The sequence below is a fragment of the Onychomys torridus genome, chromosome 5 (genome assembly GCF_903995425.1).
Source record: "Onychomys torridus chromosome 5, mOncTor1.1, whole genome shotgun sequence".
Taxonomy (NCBI): Eukaryota; Metazoa; Chordata; class Mammalia; order Rodentia; family Cricetidae; genus Onychomys; species Onychomys torridus.
Window position 1 is genome coordinate 38,167,695 of NC_050447.1, and position 23,825 is coordinate 38,191,519.

The window sequence follows — 23,825 nt, forward strand, 5'->3', positions numbered from 1 at the left end:
AAGCTACATCACTTCCTGTCTGTCTGTACAGACCTCCAGACCTCTACAGTTAGTGCTGGGATTAAAGGCAAGTGCCACCATGCCTGGCTCTGTTCCCAGTGTGGCTTTGAACTCACAGAGATCTAGACGGATCTCTGCCTCCCAAGTGATAGGATTAAAGGTGTGTGCTACCACTGCCTGACCTCTGTGTTTACTACACTGGCTGGCTGTTTCCTCTGATCCTCAGATAAACTTCTTTGGGGTGCACAAAGAAAATATCACCACAGTTTGGCCCATTTCTAAGAAACTTTCAGCCTGAAAAATATCAATGTTTCATGTTTCTGTATTCTAGTGTAGACTACATGTTCTTGGCTTTAGGGGCAAATAATTATAAAAAAGGACTCAAGACCAGAGAGATGGCCCAGCAGTTAAGAGTACGTGTTTCTTTTGCAGAAACAGGTTCAGTTCCTGGCACCCATGTGGTGACTAGTAGCCATCTATATAGTTCCAGGGCTCCAATACCCTCTTCCGGCCTCTGTAGACACTTTGCAAACACGGTGCACATAAGTATATGCAGTCAAAACACTCATACACAAAAAATTAAAATTAGTGAATATTTCAAAATGTCTTATTTCCTAATTTTTAGTTAATTTCTTAAATTATATGCCTCACTTTTTCTGTATGAATTACGATACAAATCTCCACTGATGGGATGACTGCAGATGGGCCCCCTCAAAGGGATTCCCAGCTCTTCCTGAGTTATGTGAATTATATTCCACATGAGAATGGACCTCTGGAGCCTTTCCTCTGGCTGCCTAGGACCCACAGGACCATGCTGCTTTTAGCATTGCTATCTTCATTTGCGGATGGCATCTTCTTTCCCCAACAAACACCCTTCCCATTTGAGCGGGACCAGCATTTCCCAGAGCTATCTACCCTCGTCATGGTTTTTCCTCTTTTTGGGGGAACTGGCAGAGCAGGCACGTTTAACCTGGCATATTTTAGTGTTATGCACTGAGCACTGACCTGAAGGGGGGAGAGAGTCGGGTTTCCTTGCATCCCTCCCCACTCCCCTAGATCACTTGGTGGTTTGCATTTGTGCTCTGGATTTGAACAATTTCTCTCCCGTTGGGAACCATTGTCCTCCATTAATGAACTTACAGACCTTAGCTTTATGTCTTTGATAATGTATGGTGATATTTTATTTCTACTGAAATGTGATTTTATTTGTATGTTAATAAATAAAGTTGCCTGGGGGTCAGAACTAATAGCAAGCCATAGCAGAAGCTGGGCAATGGTGGTGCACACCTTTAATCCTGATCACATGACAGGCAGATCTCTGTGTGTTCAAGGATACAGCCAGCATGGCAACACACGCCTTTAATCTCAATACCAACCATAGATAGAAGACCTGGAGGTCTGTACAGACAGGCAGTTACAAGGAGGTCATGTGGTTAGATTTACAACAGAAAGTAGGTCTCTTTCTGAGGGGAAGGACAACAGTGGCAGCAAAGGGTAAGAAAGGATTTTTAGTATCAGCTCTTAGCTACTGCTCTGACCTCTTGGGCTTTTAACTCTGCATTTGGCTCTGTGTTTCTTATTTAATAGGATTGTTACATCTACAATAATGTTTATATATATATATTTAAATTGCAGATTTCTTTCCCATACAATTCTAAAGTTGGGTTTTCCCCTTAACAACTCCATGGATATTTTCCTTCATGATCTTCTGGCATTAAATGATGCTCACAGAAGTTGGGAAACCAGCCCACCCCTCACCCCACAGACAACATTAACATTCCAGCCTGCACACTCAGATTGTGAATTCTTCATTCATGCTTAATATTTTACTTAGACACGACTGAGTTTTTCCCATGTCGCTGTGTTCTTGTTTTATCTTCAGGCAGTTTATTTCTTAAAATTTCTACCATTTTTCATGTTCTTCTGAGGTTTTTCCCTTTAGGAACATCAATTATGGATGTGTTGGGCCTTCCTTGTCTGCTCCTGGCATTGCCTCTCTAACCCACTTTTAAGTTTGTGTTCATCTGTTTCATTGAAATGACACTGAGCAGGCTGTCCTCTGTGTCCCTTCCTTGCCAGCAGACTCTGGTCATCTCCGGTCATTTGAAGCCCTGCCTCTTTTCTGAATCTTGTAATCCATCGGCGTGTGAGCGATCACTCCAACTGTGCTTTCCTGCCTTCATTGTGGAATCTTCTTTCCCTGAAACTCTCCATTTTCTCCTAAGTTCATTCCTAGATCAGGGCCTCCTAAACATTGTTTTTGACATGTGACCCCATTGTCTGAGAAAATGTTAAGTCACAATAGTTAACTAGGCATAGAATAGATGCATAAAACAGGCCTGGGGAAATGGCTCGGTGGGTAATGTACTTGCTGAGCAAACATGAGGCCCTGAGTTCTAATCCCCAGAACCCATGTAAAGGCAGGCATGGTAGCATATGTCTGTCTCCCCAGCGTTCCCCCTGCAAGACAGGAGCAGAGACAGGAAGATCCCAAGAGCTTGCGGGCCAGCTAGCCTGGTGTATGCATCAGCAAACGAGACCCTCTCTGTCTGAAACAAGGGGAGACAAGAACTGACACCTCAGGATTTCTTCTGACTTCTGCACGTGTGCCATGGAACATGGACCATGCACTGAAACACACACACACACACACACACACACACACACACACACACACACACGCGCGCGCGTTTTATCATTTACTTTGATTTTTTATTGCACTTTATTTACTTATGGTATGTGCACATGTGCATACATAATAATCCTTTGCCATGTGTGTGGAAGTCAGAGGACAGCTGGTGGGAGTCAGTTCTCTCCTTCCATCATGTGGGTCCCAGGAATCAAACTTAGGTCCTCAGACTTGACAGCAGTGCCTTTACCCACTAAGCCATCCTGCTGGCCCCCAATTTTAATTATTTTCTTACATATGAAAGCAAATTTACATGCTAATGAGATGGATGTGCTTGTTTATTTTTCATTAAGATTTAATCTTGGTTAAATACACTGCAGGATGGTGGAGAGGATCACCAACATTTTTCAGAGTTGATTGATTTTTAGTGTCATGACCCTCAGTGCTGAGAATGCTGCTTTTCATAAATATGAAGCACACGTGGTAGAAGTCTGTTTAGGGCCATTCAGAAATGGTTAGAAATTCTTTCTGAATTCCAAGCCAAAATTCATTTAATTTTTTTTTTTAAAAAATGAAACTCAAATCAGCAATGGAAACCACAGATTTTAAAATCGTGCAGTCCAGTCCAGTCGTGCTCTAATTTGACATTTCCATGTTGAGGAGTGATTGCAGGAAAATATTAAGGGTCTTTCTTTTCTCTAAGTAACCATTTCTGTAAGGACAGGAAGTGTGATCTCTCCAGTGAAAGTGCTGCCGTTCATCGCACTGACTAGTCTTGAATCTGAGCTGCAGGGTTTCAGGCAGCCTTCACTGGCGTGGCACCATGCCACAGCAGCCACAGTGTAATGCGTGCACATCCGTCTCATTAGCATGCATGGTGTTGAGAGCCGAGGCTGCAGCAAAACCGTGAGGTGCAGCATGGCCATTGCTGCCAGAGACACCTAAGGCTCACTGCGCTTTTGATTCTGAACTAATTTGGGATCGTGCATTCAGAAAACGTTTACTGTTCACAGGTTTTTCATGACCTCTTCTGGTCAATTATGTGACCCCATCTGAGGTCATGGTCCACAGGTTAAGGAGCTGTGTCTTAGGTGACTTTGTCAAGGAGAATCGTATCTTGGATCCTCTTATCTCTTTTGTTATTTATGTATTTAAGGTTGGAGGCACTGGGGAGGTGCCTGGGATGCCTCACATCTGTTAGGCAACTGCTTTTCCGCTGAGCTACATCCCCAGCCCACGAGTTTGATGCAGACCTTCTCATTTATATCTCAAGCTGCATGTTAGTCCCTGAACTCTGGATCAAATATTCAGCTCCGAGTACAGTTGACAGCTCAAACTTGATATGCTGGAGCTCAACATGCAGATTTGTGGTCGGTCTCTCAAAGCCTGTGTTTCTTTTACTTCTGCCTCCTGCAGACAGTAATTTCATTTACCTTGTTTTCCAGGCTGCTCTTCCGAGGTCTCTCTGATCGCTCTCTCTCTCTCTCCAGCAGAAAGTGCTGTAAACTCCCTGACTTTCACAAATATATCTTCAGTCAAACCATTTTTACCATTTCCTCAACCATCAGTCCAGTTGCTAGCATGTAGACTAGCATGTAGATCCAAATAGTAGCCATGGAAACGGCTTCTTCCTTCCTTCCTTCCTCTCTCCATCCCTCCTTTCTTTTTTGGCAAGTGTATGTGTGATGTGCATGTGCATGTTTGTGCTTGCATTTGTGTGGAGGGGAGTGTGCACATGTGTGTATGAATGCATGTAGAGATTGATATGAGGTCTTGCACACTCCACCTTATTTATTAAGGCAAGGTCTCTTACTTGAACCCAGAGTTCACAGATGTAGTTAGTCTAGCTAGCCAGCCTGCTCCTGGGTCACTCATCTCTGCCTTCTGAGTGCTGGGGTTGCAGGTGGCTACCATATCTGCTGGCGTGCAACAAGCGCTTGATCCACTGAGCCACCTCTCCAGCCCTCTAGCCTGTTTCTATCTTACCTCTCCATTACCAGTAATCCACAGTGCAACATGAATGATGTTAAAAACGTAAATGAGGTCTTGTCAAGATGGATCAATGGGTAAAAAAAGCTAACCGTCAAGCTTGATGACCTGGGTTCAATTCTCAGTTACTACCTGGTAGAAAGAGAGAACCAGCTCCCACATTGTCCTCTAGCCTCCATATACACATCACAGTAAGCATTTGTTTGCAGGTATGTGTGTGTGTGTGCATGCACATGCCTCCCTACCTCCCTCATGACCTCTTTTCCTTCCTCTGTGTGGCACATTGACACCTACTGCCCTTCCTTCTTACCCCTCTTCATGGGCAGAACTGTTTCTCATGAGAGAATGGGCCGATGGTTGCTCTGCTAAAGAATGCTGTAGGACAGCCTTTCTGAGCTAGACAGATGTCTGAAGTAAGTCAGACAAAGGTTTGCAAAGGGGAATTCCAATTGGAAGGAAGAGCAATTGTAAAGCCTGGGAAGGGACTCATCAGCCTTGCAAGGACAGGGCTGTTGGTGGCTCTCTTCACTATTATGTGTTCAGCATGTAGAAAGGAGCTTGGCATGTATTGGAAACTTGGTGTTTATTGGAAGGCAAATTTTGTCTTCTCTGTATCCTTGAATATTTGTTTTGTGCTTTTTTATTATTTCTCCATTATATGTTTTAAAGTATGGTGAAATGATGTGGTTAAGATTTTCATTGCTTTGTGTGGCTGAGGATGTAGCCCAATAGTAGAGCACTAGCCTAGCCTGCTCTGGGCTTATAGTCAGTCCCCAGCACCACAAAAACAAACAAGCATTGAATCTTCATTGCTTATTGGCAATACATTTTTGATACACATTCTTTATTCGAGAGCTGATGAGATGGCTCAGTGGGTAAAATGCTGCATGGAAGAAGCATAAGGACCTGAAGTCAGACTCCTGGTACTCATGTAGGTACATGCTAGGTACAGCGGCATGCATCCATAACCCCGTGCTGAGGAGGTGAGACAAGTGGATGAACAGAGCTCCCTGGCCAGTAAGAGACCCTAGAGAGTGATAGAGAGACACTCAACGTTGACCTCTGGCCTTCACACATACTACACACATGGGTCTACAAACACATATACCCTAATATACACGCAAAATTAAAAATTCTTCATTTGTATCATTTTCTACTCCTTTCTCAAGTATTTTACATATATATGTATATATTACACACATATGTCTATGTGTACATGTGTTGGCTCAGTTTATCATTGTGACTGTTTCTGCTACCCATCTTTGAAGGAAGGGAATCTACTTGGCCTGTCTGTTAACACCAAGTGATGTCTTGATGCATTTTTTTTTTTTTGGAAGGATGATAGCAGCTTTCTTTTTTAAAATAAAAACTTGTGTGTTGCATCTGTGTATTTGTATATATTATGAGTGTAAGCATGTTCACTGGCTCCCTGAAAGGTTACTTACGTCCATTTCCTGGTCATTACTTTAACTCCCTCTTCCTCCAAAAGATTACTAACCTACCCTTCACATTGCAGGTTAGCCTTTCCTTTATACGAGTGGAATGTGACAAGATGTGCCCTTTCATTTCTGGCTGATTTTCCTCATATCATGACGTTGGTCATTGCTCTAATAAAAAACAAGTATTCAGTGAAACTTATAGCAGTATAGGAGGCTACAGGGCTGTGCCCATCCGGGTCTGCTGTGAGGGGACCAGCTGGTTACCCTTGTGTCATTCCTCTCTCCTCCCTATATCTGAAGATCAAAGATAAACTTCTCCTTCTATGAAAATACCCTTCAGTATTTTCCCTTGGACATTGTTAAAATTGTCATTTTAATCTTCCTTAAAATGTTTCTGTTTGAACGTCTTTGTTGAAGGGAGTTTTTTAGGGTAGAGAATATTATTTCTGCAGAAGGTTTTGTTTGTTCAGTTGTTTGGCTTGGACATTATTTTCACACCTTTTGCCCTTGTAATTATGTTGAGCAGCCAACACTTTGGCTATGAAACATACTCTCTTTTTCCTGTTAGCATCTCCTGCACATTTTTGCCTCTGTTTCCAGCAGTTCTATAATTATCTGCCTAGGCCTGGGTTTCTTTTTAATCCCGCTGGAGTTCATAAGGCCTCCTGCATGTGTGTATTGACTCTGTCATCAGCCATAGCAACTTCTGACATTGTTCTAGCGATGATACCTCCCCCCCCCCCCCCCCAGTCCATTCTGGCCTCCAACTGCACATATTCCAGGCCTTTTCATGTATCACCTGCTCATTTTATTTCTCCTGAATTTTCTGTCATCTCAGTCTGTCTTCTTGGTCTGAGTGTTCTTCTAACCTGCCTCCATGCCAGTAACACTTCAGTTGTGGCTAATCTGCTGTCAAACACACACACCCTGAAGCCCTGCTTCCCATTACTGTGTGTGGCATAGAATTGGCATTTACTTTCTTACCATTTCCATCTCTGCCAAATTTTGAGCCTTGGTCTTCAGAGAGTGGATCATACTGCTTGTTTGTGCTGGCTTTATGTGCTGACATACTGTTTCCTCATATTTATGGTCGGCTTATATAATTAGAATCTGCAGGGTTTTTTGCATCTTAAAAGGCATTCCTGGCTGTAAGCTATAAAATTTCACAACTAGAAGACTGTATAAATTATCCAAATCCTGTGGTGATGCTCTCTTCCTTCAGCGGGGACTGGGTTGCTGGTGCCAGACTTCCCTGAGCACTGAAGGACTGAAGTGGCCCAAGTTCATCCTTACTCTGTGGTACATCCAGCCACAGGTCAGTGAGAGTAAAGCCCATCAGGGTCCTACCCTTCCTAGACGAGCTTTGCAATGCCAGTCTCTGACTCTCGAGCCTTGCTAGAGGTTCAAGAGTTGTGTACATATCTCAGCCCCCAGTCTGATGCATAGAGGCAAATGTAACCCAGTTGTCTCTGTCCCCTGTGCTCTCCACACCCACTCATCTGCTTTCTCCTGCAGCACAGCCAGTAATTCCCTGTGATCTTGTTAGCAGTGTGACAGAGCAGATAGTTGTTGATAGAGCTCTTGAGTTATTATCGTAGGCCAGCTGGGTCAAATGACCCCATGTGTGGAACACAAAATCTGGGTTAGTGGTCTTAGCTTATTTTCTGTTTAACCGAGGACCAAGTGGTCTTTCTCTCTCTCTCTCTCTCTCTCTCTCTCTCTCTCTCTCTCTCTCTCTCTCTCTGTGTGTGTGTGTGTGTGTGTGTGTGTGTGTGTGTGTGCACGCGCGCGCGCCTGTATGCACATATGAGAGTATAGGTTCAAGTTCAACCCCAGGTGCTGCTCCTGAAGAGCCATCCACCTTATTTTTTGAGGTTCTCTTATTGGGATCTGAATCAGCTGTTTAGGCTATTCTGGATGGCCAGTATGTCCCAGAGATCCACCTGCCTTTACCTTCCCAGTCTTGGGACTACAGGCATGCACTACCATGCCTGGCTTCTTATGTGTGTCCTGGAGATCAGAACTCATGTCTTCATGCTTGTGCTGGAAGCGCTGTACTTGACTGAGCCAGCTCCCAAATTTTCTATCTTTTTTGTTTTGGTTTTTGTTTTTCGAGACAGGTTTTCTCTGTGTAGCTTTGCGCCTTTCCTGGATCTCACTCTGTAGACCAGGTTGGCCTCGAACTCACAGTGATCTGCCTGGCTCTGCCTCCCGAGTGCTGGGATTAAAGGCGTGCGCCCCCACTGCCCGGCATTTTCTATCTTCTTTTGTGGTAAAGTTAATGAAAACCATCTCACTCATTTTAACTATTGTTATGGTGGTTTCCCCTTCGGAGTGACTCCTACGTTCTTTATTTTAAATAATTAGATCTTTGCATTATTTACCCTAGTCATCTTGGCCATTGTTCACAATGGAGTAATTTTATCTTTCAATTGCAGTATTCTGGAGTTAACTTGGATCAGGCCTTATTCCAGCCCTTTCCATCAGAAATCATATTCCAGAACTATTCTCCCTGTGAAGTCTATGAAGTCCCATTGGTGTTGAGAAACAACGACAAAGTGAGTATGTGCACTGGTGTAGGTGAACTTTTGCAAGATGCTGGGGGAGGGTTCGGTAAATTCTGCAATTCCGAGGGGTCTTAGATACACTCTTTAATTTGATAGACATAGGAAAATAACATGCAAGCATGCTCTTTGAGTGCAAGTTTCATGAACACAAGTCTAGGTCTGATTGTTGCTGTCTGTACAGCCCAGTGCAGTGCCCAGCAGATGGCAAACCCCCAACATGTCCCAGCTTCCCCTTTTAAAGATGTGTTCACTTTTATTTTATTTCTGTGGGTATTTTGATTGAATACATGCAGGTGTGCAATGCCAAGAGAGGCCCTGGAAAGGGCGTCAGATTCCCTGGAACTGGAGTTATAGATGGTTGTGAGCCACCATGCGGGTACTTTGAATCAAACCCTGGTCCTCTGGAAGAGCAGCCAGTACTCTTCACTACTGAGCCATCTCTTCAGCCACATGCCCCAACTTCTTGATGCTTAAGTGTAGATTTGATGAATGACATGGAGTTCTTGCGTCTGACCAGCTGGGCTAGGTTTTCATTAAGACTGAACAATTACTATTAATGTGGATGTACTCTGCATTGCAGACACCAATTTCCTAGCTCAAGGTACCATCTGCTCAGAGGAATAGCAAATATGAGCATTTATACTTATATTCTGCAAATTATTCTTCTAAGTAACTTCTCTTCTGTAGCTTGTGATTCTCTCCCCTTGTTGTGGTCTTCTCCCTGTTATATGAAATATATAGCCTTCAGACAGTGTCTACGGAAGGCTTTTCTCAATGTCCATGCCATGCTCCTTTGTAATTGCAACTGAGGATTTCTTCCCCAGCCTTACGTCTTTTTCTTTAGAGATAAACTAGGGTTTGTTTCAAAGAAAAGAATTCGATACCAGAGGATTTCCTTGACACTTGACAATAATGGAAGAAGGGTTATATGGGAGCTTGAAGCAGAGTTAAGTGAAAAAATAAACAGACGGTGTGTGAAGGGGGAGTATCTCAACAATGCTGAACTCCAAGGGAAAGGCAAATAGGAATCCAGGAAGAGAGGTGAGCTACAAGAAAAATGAGGAAGTAAGTATGTGCAGGGGCCCAAAGCAAGTGGGAGACCTGGAGCTGTGTTCACACAGTAGCTCATTAAAGGACTCAGTGGTGCCTTTCAGAGATCAATAGGGTGATTCAGTGCCAGCAAAGCCAGACTCTGGAGACAATGGTACATTTAGAGTTTGGCTTTGTTTGCTGTTAGCAAGAGAAGCTCATGGCAGAAGCTAAGGGTAAGCAGAGCGATGAGAGAGTTGAAGGTGGCCAGGGTCATGTCCCCAGGCCTCAAGAAGAGTCACGTTCTCTGGACCAACAAGTTCATTTTCTCATTTAGAATTCTCTTTTACTCCTGTGATTGTTTTATACTTGTTAGGTATTATTAGGCTAGTAAGGATGGAGTGAGCCTAGTCTCTGGGTCCTTAGCAATTCCTCCTGACCCTACACAAGAAGTGATTATCAGTAGGTATGTATGAGGAAGTTGGGGTAAAGGGAATGTATACATTTCATCTTCCAGAGGGCACAGTTTTCATGGATAACCCAACACCTCTTGGGTGAGATTCAGCCAAAGCACTGACCCCATGGAAAGCCCTCAACCAGGAAAAGTCCAATTATTGACAAGCAGATAACTTTCTCCAGGCTAGGCAGGTGTGTTCTCACATGAGTCACACCAGGTTGTGTGCTGAGAGGCAGATATAAGCTCTCCTCTCCTTCTTGACATACAAGTGCCCATGGAGACCAGAGGTGTCGAATGCCCTTGAGTCTGGAGTTACAGTCAATGGGTGCTGGTAACTGAGCATGTACTCTTAAGCACTGAGCTCTCCTCTCCCTAGCCCAGGTTATGCTCTTAACAAAGGAAGCACAACACGCATTCTGCTCTTTTCCTGTCTGAAATGTGGCCCCCGCCCCGTGCGTGCGTGTATGTGTCTGTCTGTCTGGTCTGTTTGTCTATCTCTGTCTCTCTGTCTCTGTCTCTTTGTCTGTGTCTCTTTGTCTGTCTGTCTCTCTCACTCTGCGCATCTCTCCAGGGTCTCACTATGTAGACAAGCTAGCTTTGAGCATCTGTCTACCTCCTCCTGAGTGTTGTGCATAAGGCCCGCAGCACTACACCTGGCCCAATGCCAGCTGTTTCTTCCCTCCCACTCTCTGCTCCTGAGATCTCTCTCCATCCTTTCTATGTTTCTTTATAAATACAACATTTCACAGTCATGGGAATTCTTTTCTCCCTATTTTTCACTTGTGACTTCAGGTCATCCTTTAACAAGTTAACTTACCTTTCTTCTATTATTTTGAGTCATAAAAAATCTTTGTCAGGCAAGGTGACACACATCTACCATCCCAGTACTCACAAGTCTGAGGCAGGAGGATTGGAAGTTTGAGGCAATCCTGAATTACATAGGAAGACCTTGTCTCAAAAACCAGACAATCCAAACGAACTATCCACTGGTGTTTTTGTGTGTGTATAGAACCTCCACCTCTGACCACTCCCATTTGCCTCATGATTGCATTTGTTTATAGAACCTGGGATAGAGCTACACAGCTCTGGGCAGGACCAGGGAGCAGAGGCTAAGACGTTAAGAGAACAAGACTGTTTGAAGCTGCCCTGAGATTGGCCAAGGGTTATCCATCTGTGTTTTGTTCTTACTTCTTGGGGATGTTCCCATGAAGACAGCGGGTGGAGTGAGGCCGGGACTGCCTCCCAATATCCATGGCTTGGTGGGACTGTCCCTCTTTCCTCCTCTGTGGCCTGGGAATTGTGACAAAGCTCAAAAGCCATTGTGAGGATAGAGTGGCACATCATGGCCTGGGGATGGTCCCAAGAGCACTGTGGGATATCTTTTCCCCAAACACTTTCCAAATGTTGAGACACACATTTCAACTCTGCTGCTTGAGAGAGAACTCAGCTTATTGAACAGTTTATTTTAGAAGATAATCATTTCAGCTAACACATGAACAAAGACTTTGCATACTAACAAAAATTATTAATAATAATATTGGTAAAAGTAGAGTCAGTGTGTCTAAGAGACTGTCAGAGCCCTTAGGATAAAGGTGGACCCCACCATTTCCCTTTCCAGTCGAAGCACTTGAACTCCTGACCCAGGCCCCACAGAGCAAGGAGTGGCTGAACCTTGCCGAGTTCCACTCTGATACTTGCTCTCTTCTTCTGCCTCTCTCTCGTACGTGGTGTCACCATCGTGTGTTTCCCCTGCAGATCCCAAGGATGGTAAAAGTTGTTGAAGAAAGTTCACCTTACTTTAAAATCATCAGCCCCAAAGACATCGGCCACAAGGTAGCCCCAGGAGTGCCGTCTATATTCCGAATTCCTCTTCACTCCAGAGGAGAACAAGGTAATAACAACACTGCTGGGGAAAACGGTTGAACACGTGTCTCTCTGGCACCTTGTAGTCCAACTCTAAACACTCACAGGGCTGCTGGTGTGCATGGTAGTGTTGGCGGTATTAGAAGTGGGCTGTGCTGAGGGTGATATTGGTGGTCTTGATATTGGTAGTAGAACTGGCGATAGTATTCTGTTGTTGATGGTAGTTGTATTAGTCTGAGTCCTTGTCGGTGGTCTTATTGTTGTGATGGAATGGAATGCCTGAGGGTGGGCATGCAGGAGGGCAAGACTTACCTAGCTCCCTGTCTTTGAGGCTGACACTTCAAACAGCACAGCTCTAACTGCACCAAGCCACATCCACTACCTTAGCAGAGTCACCTCATGGTTGCTGGCATCATCTGCAAAGGGGAGATGGGATGGGAACTTGCAGAAGGACCAGCAATGACCTCCCCCAGTCTCCACCTCTCGAAGGGATACCACCTCCCCAAACCATCTTGCTGAAAACCAACCTCCCACCCATGAACCCTGGAGGACAAGCAAAACATAGCAGCGGAGTTTGTATTGGTTGTGCTGCAGACATCATTGTTATTCGATGTGGTGGTGAGGGGAGGAAGGAAGGTAGGCAGGAGGGAGGGGTGCCATGCTACTAGCAATGAGCAAAGAATTGTCAGGGGACAAGGGTGTCCATGAGCCCTAAGTCACTAGTCTGTGAAGAAGCCTGATCCTGCTGAACACTCCCTACTGAACCTAGCAGGTTTATGCTGCATCCAGAAGGTCACCAATAAAGAAAAGGGGTGGTCTGGATGCAGTGAGCTGAGAGAAAGGGGTAAAGACTGTGGCTGTAGATGTTGAGGACCCTAGTAGGTTGTGTATCTTCCTGCCCAGGATTCTAACCTACTTGGGAAAGAGACCTAAATTCAAATATTGATCACAGTCAACCTCAGTCAGAGCAGAAACATAGCCAGGACTCAAGGCTGAGATGGAGTCTACTGACCCCACTGTCTAATTGATAACTGGTCCTCCAAAAAGGACTGGCTTGCCCTAAAGTCTCACTCAACCACAGCAGGAAAGGAAAAGCTAACAGCAGAGAGCTGCCTTGTCAGCCGAACCCTGTCTGCAGACAAGGAGCCACAAAGCACACCCAAAGCTCAGGCTGTTTTCCCTCAGTACCACCCGCAGGCTTTCCTAGATCATAGGAACCCCAGTTCTTGCTTGGAGGGAAAGAGCTGGGGTGCAAGAGTCGGGATGGAAGCCCCCTCCCCAGGCAGAATCGTTGGTTAGAGTTTCTCCTTCAGGAGCCCAGCTGAGGACTCACAAGGTGTCAGAAGGGACTTCACCACGTTGTGAAGGAGCTAGAAGAGAAAACAGTACTTAAAGGGGCATGAGCAGACGGCTTGGGTGTTAGCATAGTTGGGGAAGATGAGTTTCGAGCACCACCCCCTTCTGAGGAGCCATTGGCAGTGGACAGTTGCTGGGAGAGGAACAATCATTCTTTCTTGAGGATGCGGCTACTGATAAGCTTCCCATGCTCCAGAGGCTGTCCCCATGCCCATGCACATATGGGCAGCACCAACTGGACTTAATGAGTTATTGGGAAAAAAGAAAGATAAGAAGTTGGGAGGGAGCATATTGGAAGAGACATGTGAGGACTTGGATGGAGAGATAAGGGGTACATATGATCATATTTCGTTGTCTACAATATGAAATTCTCAAAAACAAAGCCCCAGAATAAATAAAAAGAGGTGGGCTGTGGATAATGTGAATAGTGGGCATGCTTATTTGTATGGTGCCGTTATAGTTGAAAGCAATAGATGGGCCAGACAGGACAGCTCTGAGCCACTTCTCTGCCAGTGATACTTAGCCCCTGCTCACTGCTGTTGATGTCGTTACCAGTGGTCTCACTACTAATGTGGCTGTGACTATTTTTCTGAAGGGTAGGGAGTCAGTCTCACATGACTGTTTCCTGCCTTGTCACTGGCCATTCTGTTGTTTGTTTCTTGAGTTGTGTTTATGGTGCTTCTGTCCTGTTTGATGACCTTTGAAGTAAGTGAGAAGATAAATCTATATGTGAGGCTTTTTACCATGGATTGTTATGGCCTAGGCTCCCTATCCTAACCATCCTAAAGGATGAAGCAGACACATCTCAAGATCAAAGTCTTCTTGAGTGGTAGAGTGAGTTCAAGGCCAGCCTGGGTAACTTCCTGGGACCCTAACTCTGAATTAAAATAGAGAAGAAGAAGAAGAAGAAGAAGAAGAAGGCCTGAGGATACAGGTCAGCGATCCAGGACTGACTTACCCAGCAAGCATGAGGCCTTGTAGGTGATATTCCAGTTTACAGGGCTCCTCTTTCTAAAGATGGAGTCAATTTCTCCTGCTGCTGTGGACAGTATATTCAGTGTCTCACTCACCGTCACTGTCAGGAAGCTGTTGGGGTCTGTGCACAGAATGACCGGCTAAGCTCAGGCATGCTGTCTTCCACGCTGTTCCAGAAGGTAGCAGAGGAGCAGCAAAGCCAGATATGTTTTAGGGAAAAGTCAGTCATTTCACTGGCTGTCACTGTTTCTTCAGTTGGCCAAACTGATAGTCCAAGAGTTTCGCCTCTGTATCCCCTGCCGATCTGCTTACTCTCCATTCTCATTCACACACACTCCTCACATCTGGGGGGTGAGATATGTAAACTGCAGCATGCCACATTTAATAAGCTCACCCCCTTCCAGTTGGATTGCCAGCACCCGTGTATATTAGCACATTGAAGATGATAATGCAATTTGCATTCTCCCCTGTCATCTGTTGATTGGCTTCCTGGGCATGGCAGTTGCTAGGAATGCCAAATGCCCAGATAACAGGTGCAGTCGGTTCACTTTGACTTTCCTTATCTCCTCCCACACAGACTTAAAAAAAACCTGGCTGTGTTATGTATCATGCACCATGGAAGTGTAGTAGTCAGTGTTTTCATCAGGTAGCACCAGGGAATTCTGGAGCTGTCATTTATTTTCTTGACCTCTTAAATTACAATCTTCATTATTAAATTGAGTTGGGAAAATATGAAGCTTTGGTTAGAAGGCAACACAGAAGACTTGAGGAAGCATGTTTGTATAGTGCTGAAGTGCGAGAGCATAGCAGTGTTTGGAGGAGGGAATGCAAGATGAAGTTTTAATATTCATGTTTAGATAGAACCAGAATAAAGACACATTATTTATGTTTAAATCTAGAGGATGAGTATACTGGCATTTGTTACACTATTCAGTTTTCTCTGTGTATGTTTTTAGGGACAATAACTAGCTGTCAAAATGGTTTTTCTATGAAATTTAATACATGTCTCAAGAAGGACAGAAACATTAGCATATTTTATGTGTCATAGATGTATAATAATCATAAAACTGTATTGCAAACACGTTGAATTAAAGTGTAGATGCCATAAAGTCTTCTAGGGTGGAGTATGAGATGGGATCTCATGTCACCTAGACTAGCCTTGAACTCACTGTGTGATGAGGACCACTTTGAGCTCTGCCAGTTCAGTGCTGGATTACAGGCATGTTCATCACACCTAGTTCTCCCAGTCAGTAATTTTCACTGTTAGGGGTTTTATTTTCTTCCTGTTTAGATTTAGCTCCCCCTAGTTCTGTCTAGGTCCTTCCTGGAACCCCACAGCCTCGCATAGTGCTAGACGCATTGGAATGGAACGTTGAGAATTAACTTAAGGAAATAGAAAGTGGTTCTTTAAACTTGAGTGTAGCTTGCAGATAACAAAGGCAGAAGCATGTAAGAGGAGATCCAATAGCTTTTCTGTACTGAATATATTATAAATTAACATCCTTTCTGGTTATTTCAACCAAGAGAAAGATGTCTAAGGACTCTGGCCTGAGGAGAATGCTGTCTGAATTTCCCTTTGTGTCTTCTGTGAGCCACATCTCTGCTTTTAAACCTTCTGGACAAAGTGAAAATCATTTGATCATTAGGCTAATAAAAATATTGGGAATTCTCTTCATAATTCAGGAGTCAAGCAAATGTATGAAAAACAAATCTTTTACTCACTCAATGTATTGTTTGAGCTAGGGTTCTATTCTTTGAATTAGAACCCAGTGGCTAACAGAACAAGTTTTGACCTTCATGTAACTTATGATCCACAGTAAATGGACATGCTGCTGTATAATTCAGTGTCAACTAATTGACATGATAGAAGACAGACAGTGATAGAAGACAGACAGTAGGAGGGTGAGGGAAGGCTTCTCAGTTGAGATGACATTTAGGCACCAAGTTAACATAAGCCATGCAAATGCCTATGGGAAAGCCTTGTGGGAAAGAAGACAGAAAGTATAAAAGCTCTGTGGTAGAAATATGCTGGCAAGGGGCTCAGGGGAGTGCCAGAAAGCTAGTGTGGCAGAGGAAACTGCCAGAACAACCGCAGGGGTTATAGGAGGGGAGAGGATGGGTGTTTGGGGAAGTCATGTAACATGAGATAGGAAGTTGCAATGAAATCTTCAAGACCTTGTTATTATGGAAGCGTGTACCATTTGTAAAAGTTGAGAATTTAGTGAACTGCCATCACAGTGATTTCAAATGACCACTCTGGCTTTATCTGTCTGCTCCTGGCCCCCATGGATTTTGATTCCATACATCATATTATTTCAACTGCAAATATTTCAATATTTGTTTCTAAGGATAAGAACATTTTAAGATCAAATATCATGAGCAAATATAAACATGACCATAGTCCCTTAATACTAGTCAGCATTCAGGTTTCTCCAATTGAGTCAGTTTTAAAGTTGGGTTTGTTTAAATCAGGGTGCAAATGAAGTTTGTTCATTGATCCTCATTGACTTATTTGGAGTGACCATCTATTCTCTGTGGCCTATGAACTTGTAGGTAGATCAGAGCCCTGATTAAATTCATGATTTCTCTCTGAGAGCCTGTCATGAGTAGCGAGTACTTCCTGTTGGATCACTTCAAGATGTGCACAATGTCTGTGATGGTTTCTGAAGTAATTCAGTGTGGGTCATCCTTCACATCATCCAGGTTCAAGTTCCTAATTCTCTAACTGATTTTTGAGACAAGGTCTCACGATGTAGACCAGGCTGGCCTCAAACTCACTGAGGTCCTTCTGCCTCTATCTTCTAAGTGCTGTGATGAAAGGTGTGCACCTCCATACATGTGTAACTAGTGGACACCGGATGATAACATGTCCATTACCTCACCACAGCCATCTGTTTTTGTAGTGAAACAGTTCCAGTCTAATCTAAGCCATTTTAAAGCACTGCGTTCATAGCCTGTCAGTAACAATACCCCAGAACAAGTAAGTTACTCAGAAAAAAAGATTTGTCTTCAATCCCCATTCTGGTCCAATGATGAAGAACCAATTTGGCCATGACCTTCTTACCGGGGGAGTCCTGAGGCAGGTGTCTGTTCAAGTCTTCTTACAAAGTCACCAAAAACTTAACTGTGGGAGCTCTGGACCTTATCGGATACTAGTCACTTCCTGAAGACTCAAACTCTTAAGACCAGAATTGGATTTCAATTCTCCTACTATCTCAGAATGGGGATCAAAGCTCAACATATGAAACCCTTGATGAGGGACACACACAAACACATAGAAAACATGGTGACTGTGTGGTACCACACAGTGACGTATACCAACTACAGTGGCTGTGTTGGGTACAGATCTGAACTCACTTCCTGTCCTGCTGAAACGCGACCAGCATCTCCCCAGCCTGTGATGATCACCACTCTACTCTTTCTATGAGTTTGACTGGTTTAGATCCCATATATATATATATGAGATCATACATCATATGATAATATGATGTTTGTCTTTCTGTGCCTAGTTTATTTCATTTAATGTAATGTCCTCTGGGGTTAGCCATATTGTGATGAATGACAGGCTTTTTTTCCTTGGGTAATACTCCATAGTATGTATGTACATATGTGTATATGTGTGAATTTATTACATTTATTAGTTCACCCATTGTTCTACACTTGTGTTGATTCCCTGTCTTGGCTACTCAATGGTTGTGAGCATAAAGATCTCTTCAGTACACTGGTTTCATTTCTTTTGAATAAAGACCCAGACATAAAATTCTTGGGTCATATGGTGGCTGTATTTTTAACTTTTTGAAGAATGTCCATGTTGTTTACAACAACGACTATACTAATTTGCATTTCTACCAAAAGTATACAAAAGGGTGCACATTTTGACTGGATTCACTATTACCTAAAATAAAGGACTATTCCATTTCCCAGCCTGCTTTGCAGCAGTGTATGTCTAAGTACTGGCCAATGGGAGGAAGCAGCTGGACTAACAAGGTTTCTACTTGGAGACAGCTGACAGCAGGTACTTTCATCCATCCTGTCTTCCTTCTTCTGGCCTCCAGCTTGACTGGAAGGGAGCGTGGCATGCAGGGGGTCACTCTAGCCCATGAAGTGACATTGAGAAAAGAGCTGCAGGACAGAATGGTAGAAAGGAATTAGCAAGTTGGGTCTCACGTGACTGTTTAGACACCCTGCTAATATGGCCCTTAGAACCTTGGGCTTTGTCTACCTGCTGTATATAGCAGACTGGAACTGTGACAGATACAGGGCTAGACGGTTTCAATAGTTCAGGCAGATAAGGGTAGTTTGGACCAAGGTAGGGACACTGAAGGGGAATTAAGACTTTTTATTAAAGCCATCAGGATCCAGATAAGGAAGTGAGAAGAAAAATCTAGTTTGACTCAAAATTTTGGTCAGCAACTGACAAAATGATGGTACTCTTTCCTGAGATGGGGCAAGGACGGGAAAGCAGGCTTTGCAAGGCTGGCAGGAAAGTGGAGAATCAGACATTCACCAAGGACGCTGAAATGTCTGTTGAGCTTGGAAAAGGCATTAGTGACCTTGGCTTGAAGACGGTTTATGAAATGCTAGGTCCAGAAGCCAAGGTGGTTGAGAGAGAATGGAAAGTGAGGAGGTAGCAACTTTGGATCTAAATTAACACTAGTGAGGAGTTTTGCTATCAAGTCATTGAAAAATGAGAAAACAGCTGGAGGTGTAGGTTTTAAATATATAATATGAGGCTATTTTAATGTGATTGTAAGCTGGTCTATTGTAAGTGTCTCTTCAGCAAAGAGGAAAACCTGGAGATTTTGTGTAGTTCTGGGAAGACAAAAGGGTTGATATCTAATATGTAGCAGAGGGGTTGACCATAGGAACAGGGTGGAGGCAGAGAGCATGTGGATGTGGGAGCAAGGGTGGGTGGACTGGCAGGGCTAAGGTTACTGGATCAAGCTTCTTTGAACTTAAGAGGAAATCACTTGTCCTAGTGGATGATATCATACACATGAATTATAAGTAAATTCACATGTCATTTTAAACACCCAATAGTTAAAGTAAATTCATAAATCCTGGTTCTCTTTCCATACCCAAGGTCAGAAATCATTCTCTTAACAGATTGACTATAGCTACCCGCAGGATGCTGAGATCTCAGCTCAACCACAGGAGATGCTACCATGGCATAGGCCAAACCCAAGCTTTCTGGCCAATGCCACTTTTATTTTTTCATTTTTTCTATTAAGAAATTCTCCACTCGCTCTAGATACCAACCACAGATCCCACCTCCTCCCCAATGCCATTTTTAAACTCTCTAGGATTTCCAAAAGAATTCCAGTTTCCAATTTAGAACTTCAAATTTCAATTCTTCTTCTTTTTTTTATATATATGCTTTGGTGTTTGACCTGCGTGTCTTTGTGAGGGAGTCAGATCCACTGGAACTTGAGTTATAGACAGTTGTGAGCTGCCATGTGGGTGCTGGGCATTGAACCGGGTCCTCTGGAAGAGTAGCCAGTGCTCTTAACTGCTGAGCCATCTCTCCAGCCCTCAAATTCCAATTCTTAAAGAATTCCTTCTGAGGGTGAATCTGAGGTTGAGGAGCAACCATCTAGCAAATACTTGTCACTGGTGAAGTATTTGATTCAGAAGGTTATCCGGGGTACCAAGGGGATTTCACTAATTCTTGGTCAGATCTGGTTTCACTCCATTGCCATTTCCCCCAACACACTTTGGAGTGAAAAGAAGACAGAAAGGGGAGGTAAGGATTTAACCACACTGGCCTTGCCCTTAACATACAGTCCTTTATTGGAGTAGAAGACACTATTTCCCTCTGCCAAGTCTTCAAAGAAATTTATGGCCCTGTTTGCCTTCTATCAAAGGACTAGTGCAAAAATCAATTTTTTTTACTCCCAGAGAGTCAAATCTTCTCTGTTAGTATTTTTCTGCTGTTCTTAGGGTCTGAAGTGGGGGAGGTCAAAAAGAAGGCTACCTGGGGATTACTGGTATTGGAGTAACCTTTCATTGGAGTGATTTGTGACTGAATCTCATAGTAGAAGGGAAAGAACTTGGAACACATACTCTGCCTTTGAATGGTGACCTGATTGCTTTGCATCTCAGGAAGGGATCCCATCAGCTGCAGCAATTGCTTAGCTTCCTGGGTCATCATGTCTAAGTTCATCCAAAACCAACAAAGCCGTGTAGGGTGGGGTATTACATAATTTAATATAGTAATATTTATATTATATTATATTATATTATATTATATATAACTTTGGAGATTGGAGTATGCTTTAAAATTCTCTTTATGTTCTTTTCTGGATGTGGAAATCAATTAAGAAAAAAAAATTATGACTCAGTGTCTAACCTTCATTTGGGAATTTGAGAAGAGTCTAAAACCTCCTGGATACTATGTCAGTCAGCCTCCTCAGCTGTCTCTAGCTGCCTTCAACCCCTTACAAAGCAAGACATAAGACGCATCCAGAACTAAAGACACAACAGCCTAGAATTGTCTCTGAGCCTTGCTCTGTAGCACCCCCTTCAAAGCCTTCTCTTCTAACTGCTTTCTAGTTTATAGTTCCCAACAAAGCCTTTGCTGGCTGAGTTTGAGTACCTAGGAAAGGTGAAAGCAATACTTTCCTCTTTAAGAGTCCACTGTCATCCGACTAAACAGTTGTGTGAACTGAATTTTAAGGGGTTTCCTAAAACCAGATATTTTGGTATAATTTGTACTTCCTTATGTCTGGATGTCAGCATTCCCAAGCTTGGCATTGCCATCTGAAAAGCAAAATCAATTGCAAGGCTAAGAGCCCAACAAATTAACTTTAATACATTTTGAGAGTACTGTTCATTAATTTTTATGGAACACACCTACCTGAAGACTTTATGTTCTTGGTCCCCCTTGCCAGGAACGCTCTGTCCCTGGATTTCTCCTGATTCATTCCTTTTGTGGTCCAGATCTCCATCAAAGGTCACTTCCTCCAGGAGACTTGCTTGGTTATTTAAGACTAACCGGCCCCTTCCCACAGCAACATTTGTCTTAGTTACTTTTCTGTTATGATAAAATACCACAAAGAAGAGTGAAGGTTTATTTGGGATTATTGTCCAGAGGGATAAGAGTCCATCACAATCACTATCAGGGAGGCATGGCAGCAGACTGGCATGGCCACTGGAGCAGAAAGCTAAGAGCTTGCATCTTAAACAGCAAGCATGAAGCAGAGAAAGCAAATTGGGAGTAGGGTGATGCTGTGAGATCTCAAAGCCCAGCCCCAGCAAAACCACACCTTCTAAGCATTCCCAAATAACACCACCAACTTGGGACCAATTGTTCACATGCCTGAGACTATGGGAGACATTTCTCAAACTACTGCAGCTCCTGATGACACTCAAAGCCCCCACTGTGCTCTGAACTTACCTTGTCCTTGTAATGCGAATCTTAGAAGGTCTTATTAATGAAAACAAACCCGGAGCCAGATATTGGGGTGAACACTGTAAAGATCAGAGAAATGGAATAGGCCACATCCAGTTCCTCAGCTGATCTTGTTTCCTCAGACTGAAGCCTCTGAGTCCTCATCCAGAATGAATTTCAGCTGAACTGCTACTAGAAGCCTAAAAGCTTAACCAACATAAAAAGCCTCTAGTTCCTGGTCCTCACACCTTATATACCTTTCTGCTTCCTGCCATCACTTCCTGGAATTAAAGGCGTGTGTCACCATGCCTGGCTATTTCCAGTGTGGTTTTGAACTCACAGAGATCCAGAGGATCTTTGCCTCTGGAATGCTAGGATTAAAGGCGTGTGCTACCACTGCCTAAACCTCTATGTTTAATATTGTGGCTGTTCTGTTCTCTGACCCCCAAATAAGTTTATTGGGGTACACAATATATCAACCACATGTCCTAGTCCTTGTATCATTTTTAGTGGTGCCATTGTTATTTATTTTGGCGCTCTTACTCCACGAGGAACACGTCCCAAACACGACAAATCCACAGAAGAGCTGTTTATTAATATAGGATAGAGGATAGAGGTGACAGGCCTGTGTAATCACACACATGAGTAAGGAGAGGAGAGGAGAGGAGAGGAGAGAGGAGACCTGTGCAACATGGCGCCGGCTTTTTAAAGAGTGAGCCGCACATGTGTACAGGACTGCATGTGGCTACTCCACACATGCATGTAGATTACATGGCCGCATGCACTTTACGCAACCATGTAAAGCCATGGAGTCCTAGTCACGCAAGATGTTCTGACCTGGAAATGGCTATTTTGAACTGGAAATGACTAGGCGGTCCGCCAGGAAAGCCCAACCGTGTGGACATGTTGTGATTTCCTATCAGCCATTATTATCACCTCAACAACACAAGTAAGCACACGTTGACTGTTCAACGAATGGCTTTCACCCAGCACTGTATTTAATATGTGAGATTAATCGTGACAGGCCATACTGATTGTATGCTAAGTGAGCACATTAGCTCACATTCAGATCAGTATCATCTGTTGCCTGGGACTACTGTGGTGACCTCCTTGCTGGCCTGTCTTTCTCTTCCTAAGTCCCCTTACAGTCTGCTGCCCATGTGGTTACCAGTGGGCTTTTTAAGCTATAAATTGGCTGTGTGGGAGATCAGCTGTCCACACTGTTAATGCTTCCTGCCGTCCTCAGGTCCTGCCACTGGCTTAAAAGACACTCTGTGCCCTGCCCCCCCTCCCCCTGCCTCTCCTGGCTTTCTATCCCTCCTGCCTTGTTCTCCTCTGGCCTCAGGCTGAGTCATGCTTTCCCCCACAGCCATCTAGCCACATAGCTTCATCTCTCACTCTGGTCACGCTGGCTGACATGCTTCCTCTTTATGGAGGCCCTTCCTGGTGCTCCCTCCCAAGTATTCTTTTAATCACTTTATGTATTTACTTATTTTTTCATTCACCGCTATCCAATGTTTTATTACTTGATTGACCTTAATTCAACAAATATTCATTGACTGTTTGCTACGTCTGGGCTGTGATGTCATGTTTGGTGCCTAGAAGTCAGTGAGGTGGGAGAGCTAAACTTAGATGGAGTAGACAGGAAGGTCTCTGTGAGCGAATGGACAGCTGCACAGGTCCTAATGAGATGCAGGAAGCAGCACGTGGAGAAACCAGTGGGAAGCGAGGTGTGAATGGTGCAAACATTGCATGGGAAGGCTCTGGGCATGGGGGACTGTGGCTGCAGAGATGAGTGAGCAGGACAGGAGGAGGTGTGGCTGGGAAAGGACAGAAGCCTCACTGTGGAGTCCTCAGCCAGGGTGACTTTGAACAGAGGCACTATCTGAGTTGATGTCTACCTTAACTGGATCTCTCTGGCCCTTGGATGGAAATGGTCTTTGAATGACGGGGGTCTCTCATTAGCCCTGCAGTGCTAGGATCAGGGTGGCAGGAAGCAGTTACATTCAGGATATCTCTTGAAAGTAGGTAGGTGCTATAAGAGTACAAAGAAAATATTGCAGGAGAATCTAGGAAGTGCTAGTCTGTTGAAGGTCACCCAAATGATGGAGACGTCAGCATTGAACCTGAG

General features: G+C 43.9%; 1 protein-coding gene across 1 annotated transcript in view; it reads left to right on the forward strand.

Annotated features, from left to right (window-relative positions):
• Nucleotides 1–23,825, forward strand: part of Hydin (HYDIN axonemal central pair apparatus protein) — a 350,853-nt gene that overhangs the window by 43,355 nt on the left and 283,673 nt on the right. The window contains 3 exon segments of the mRNA XM_036188859.1: nucleotides 8,496–8,615; nucleotides 11,866–11,976; nucleotides 11,978–12,001. Of these exon segments, the coding sequence (XP_036044752.1) occupies nucleotides 8,496–8,615; nucleotides 11,866–11,976; nucleotides 11,978–12,001 (255 nt within the window).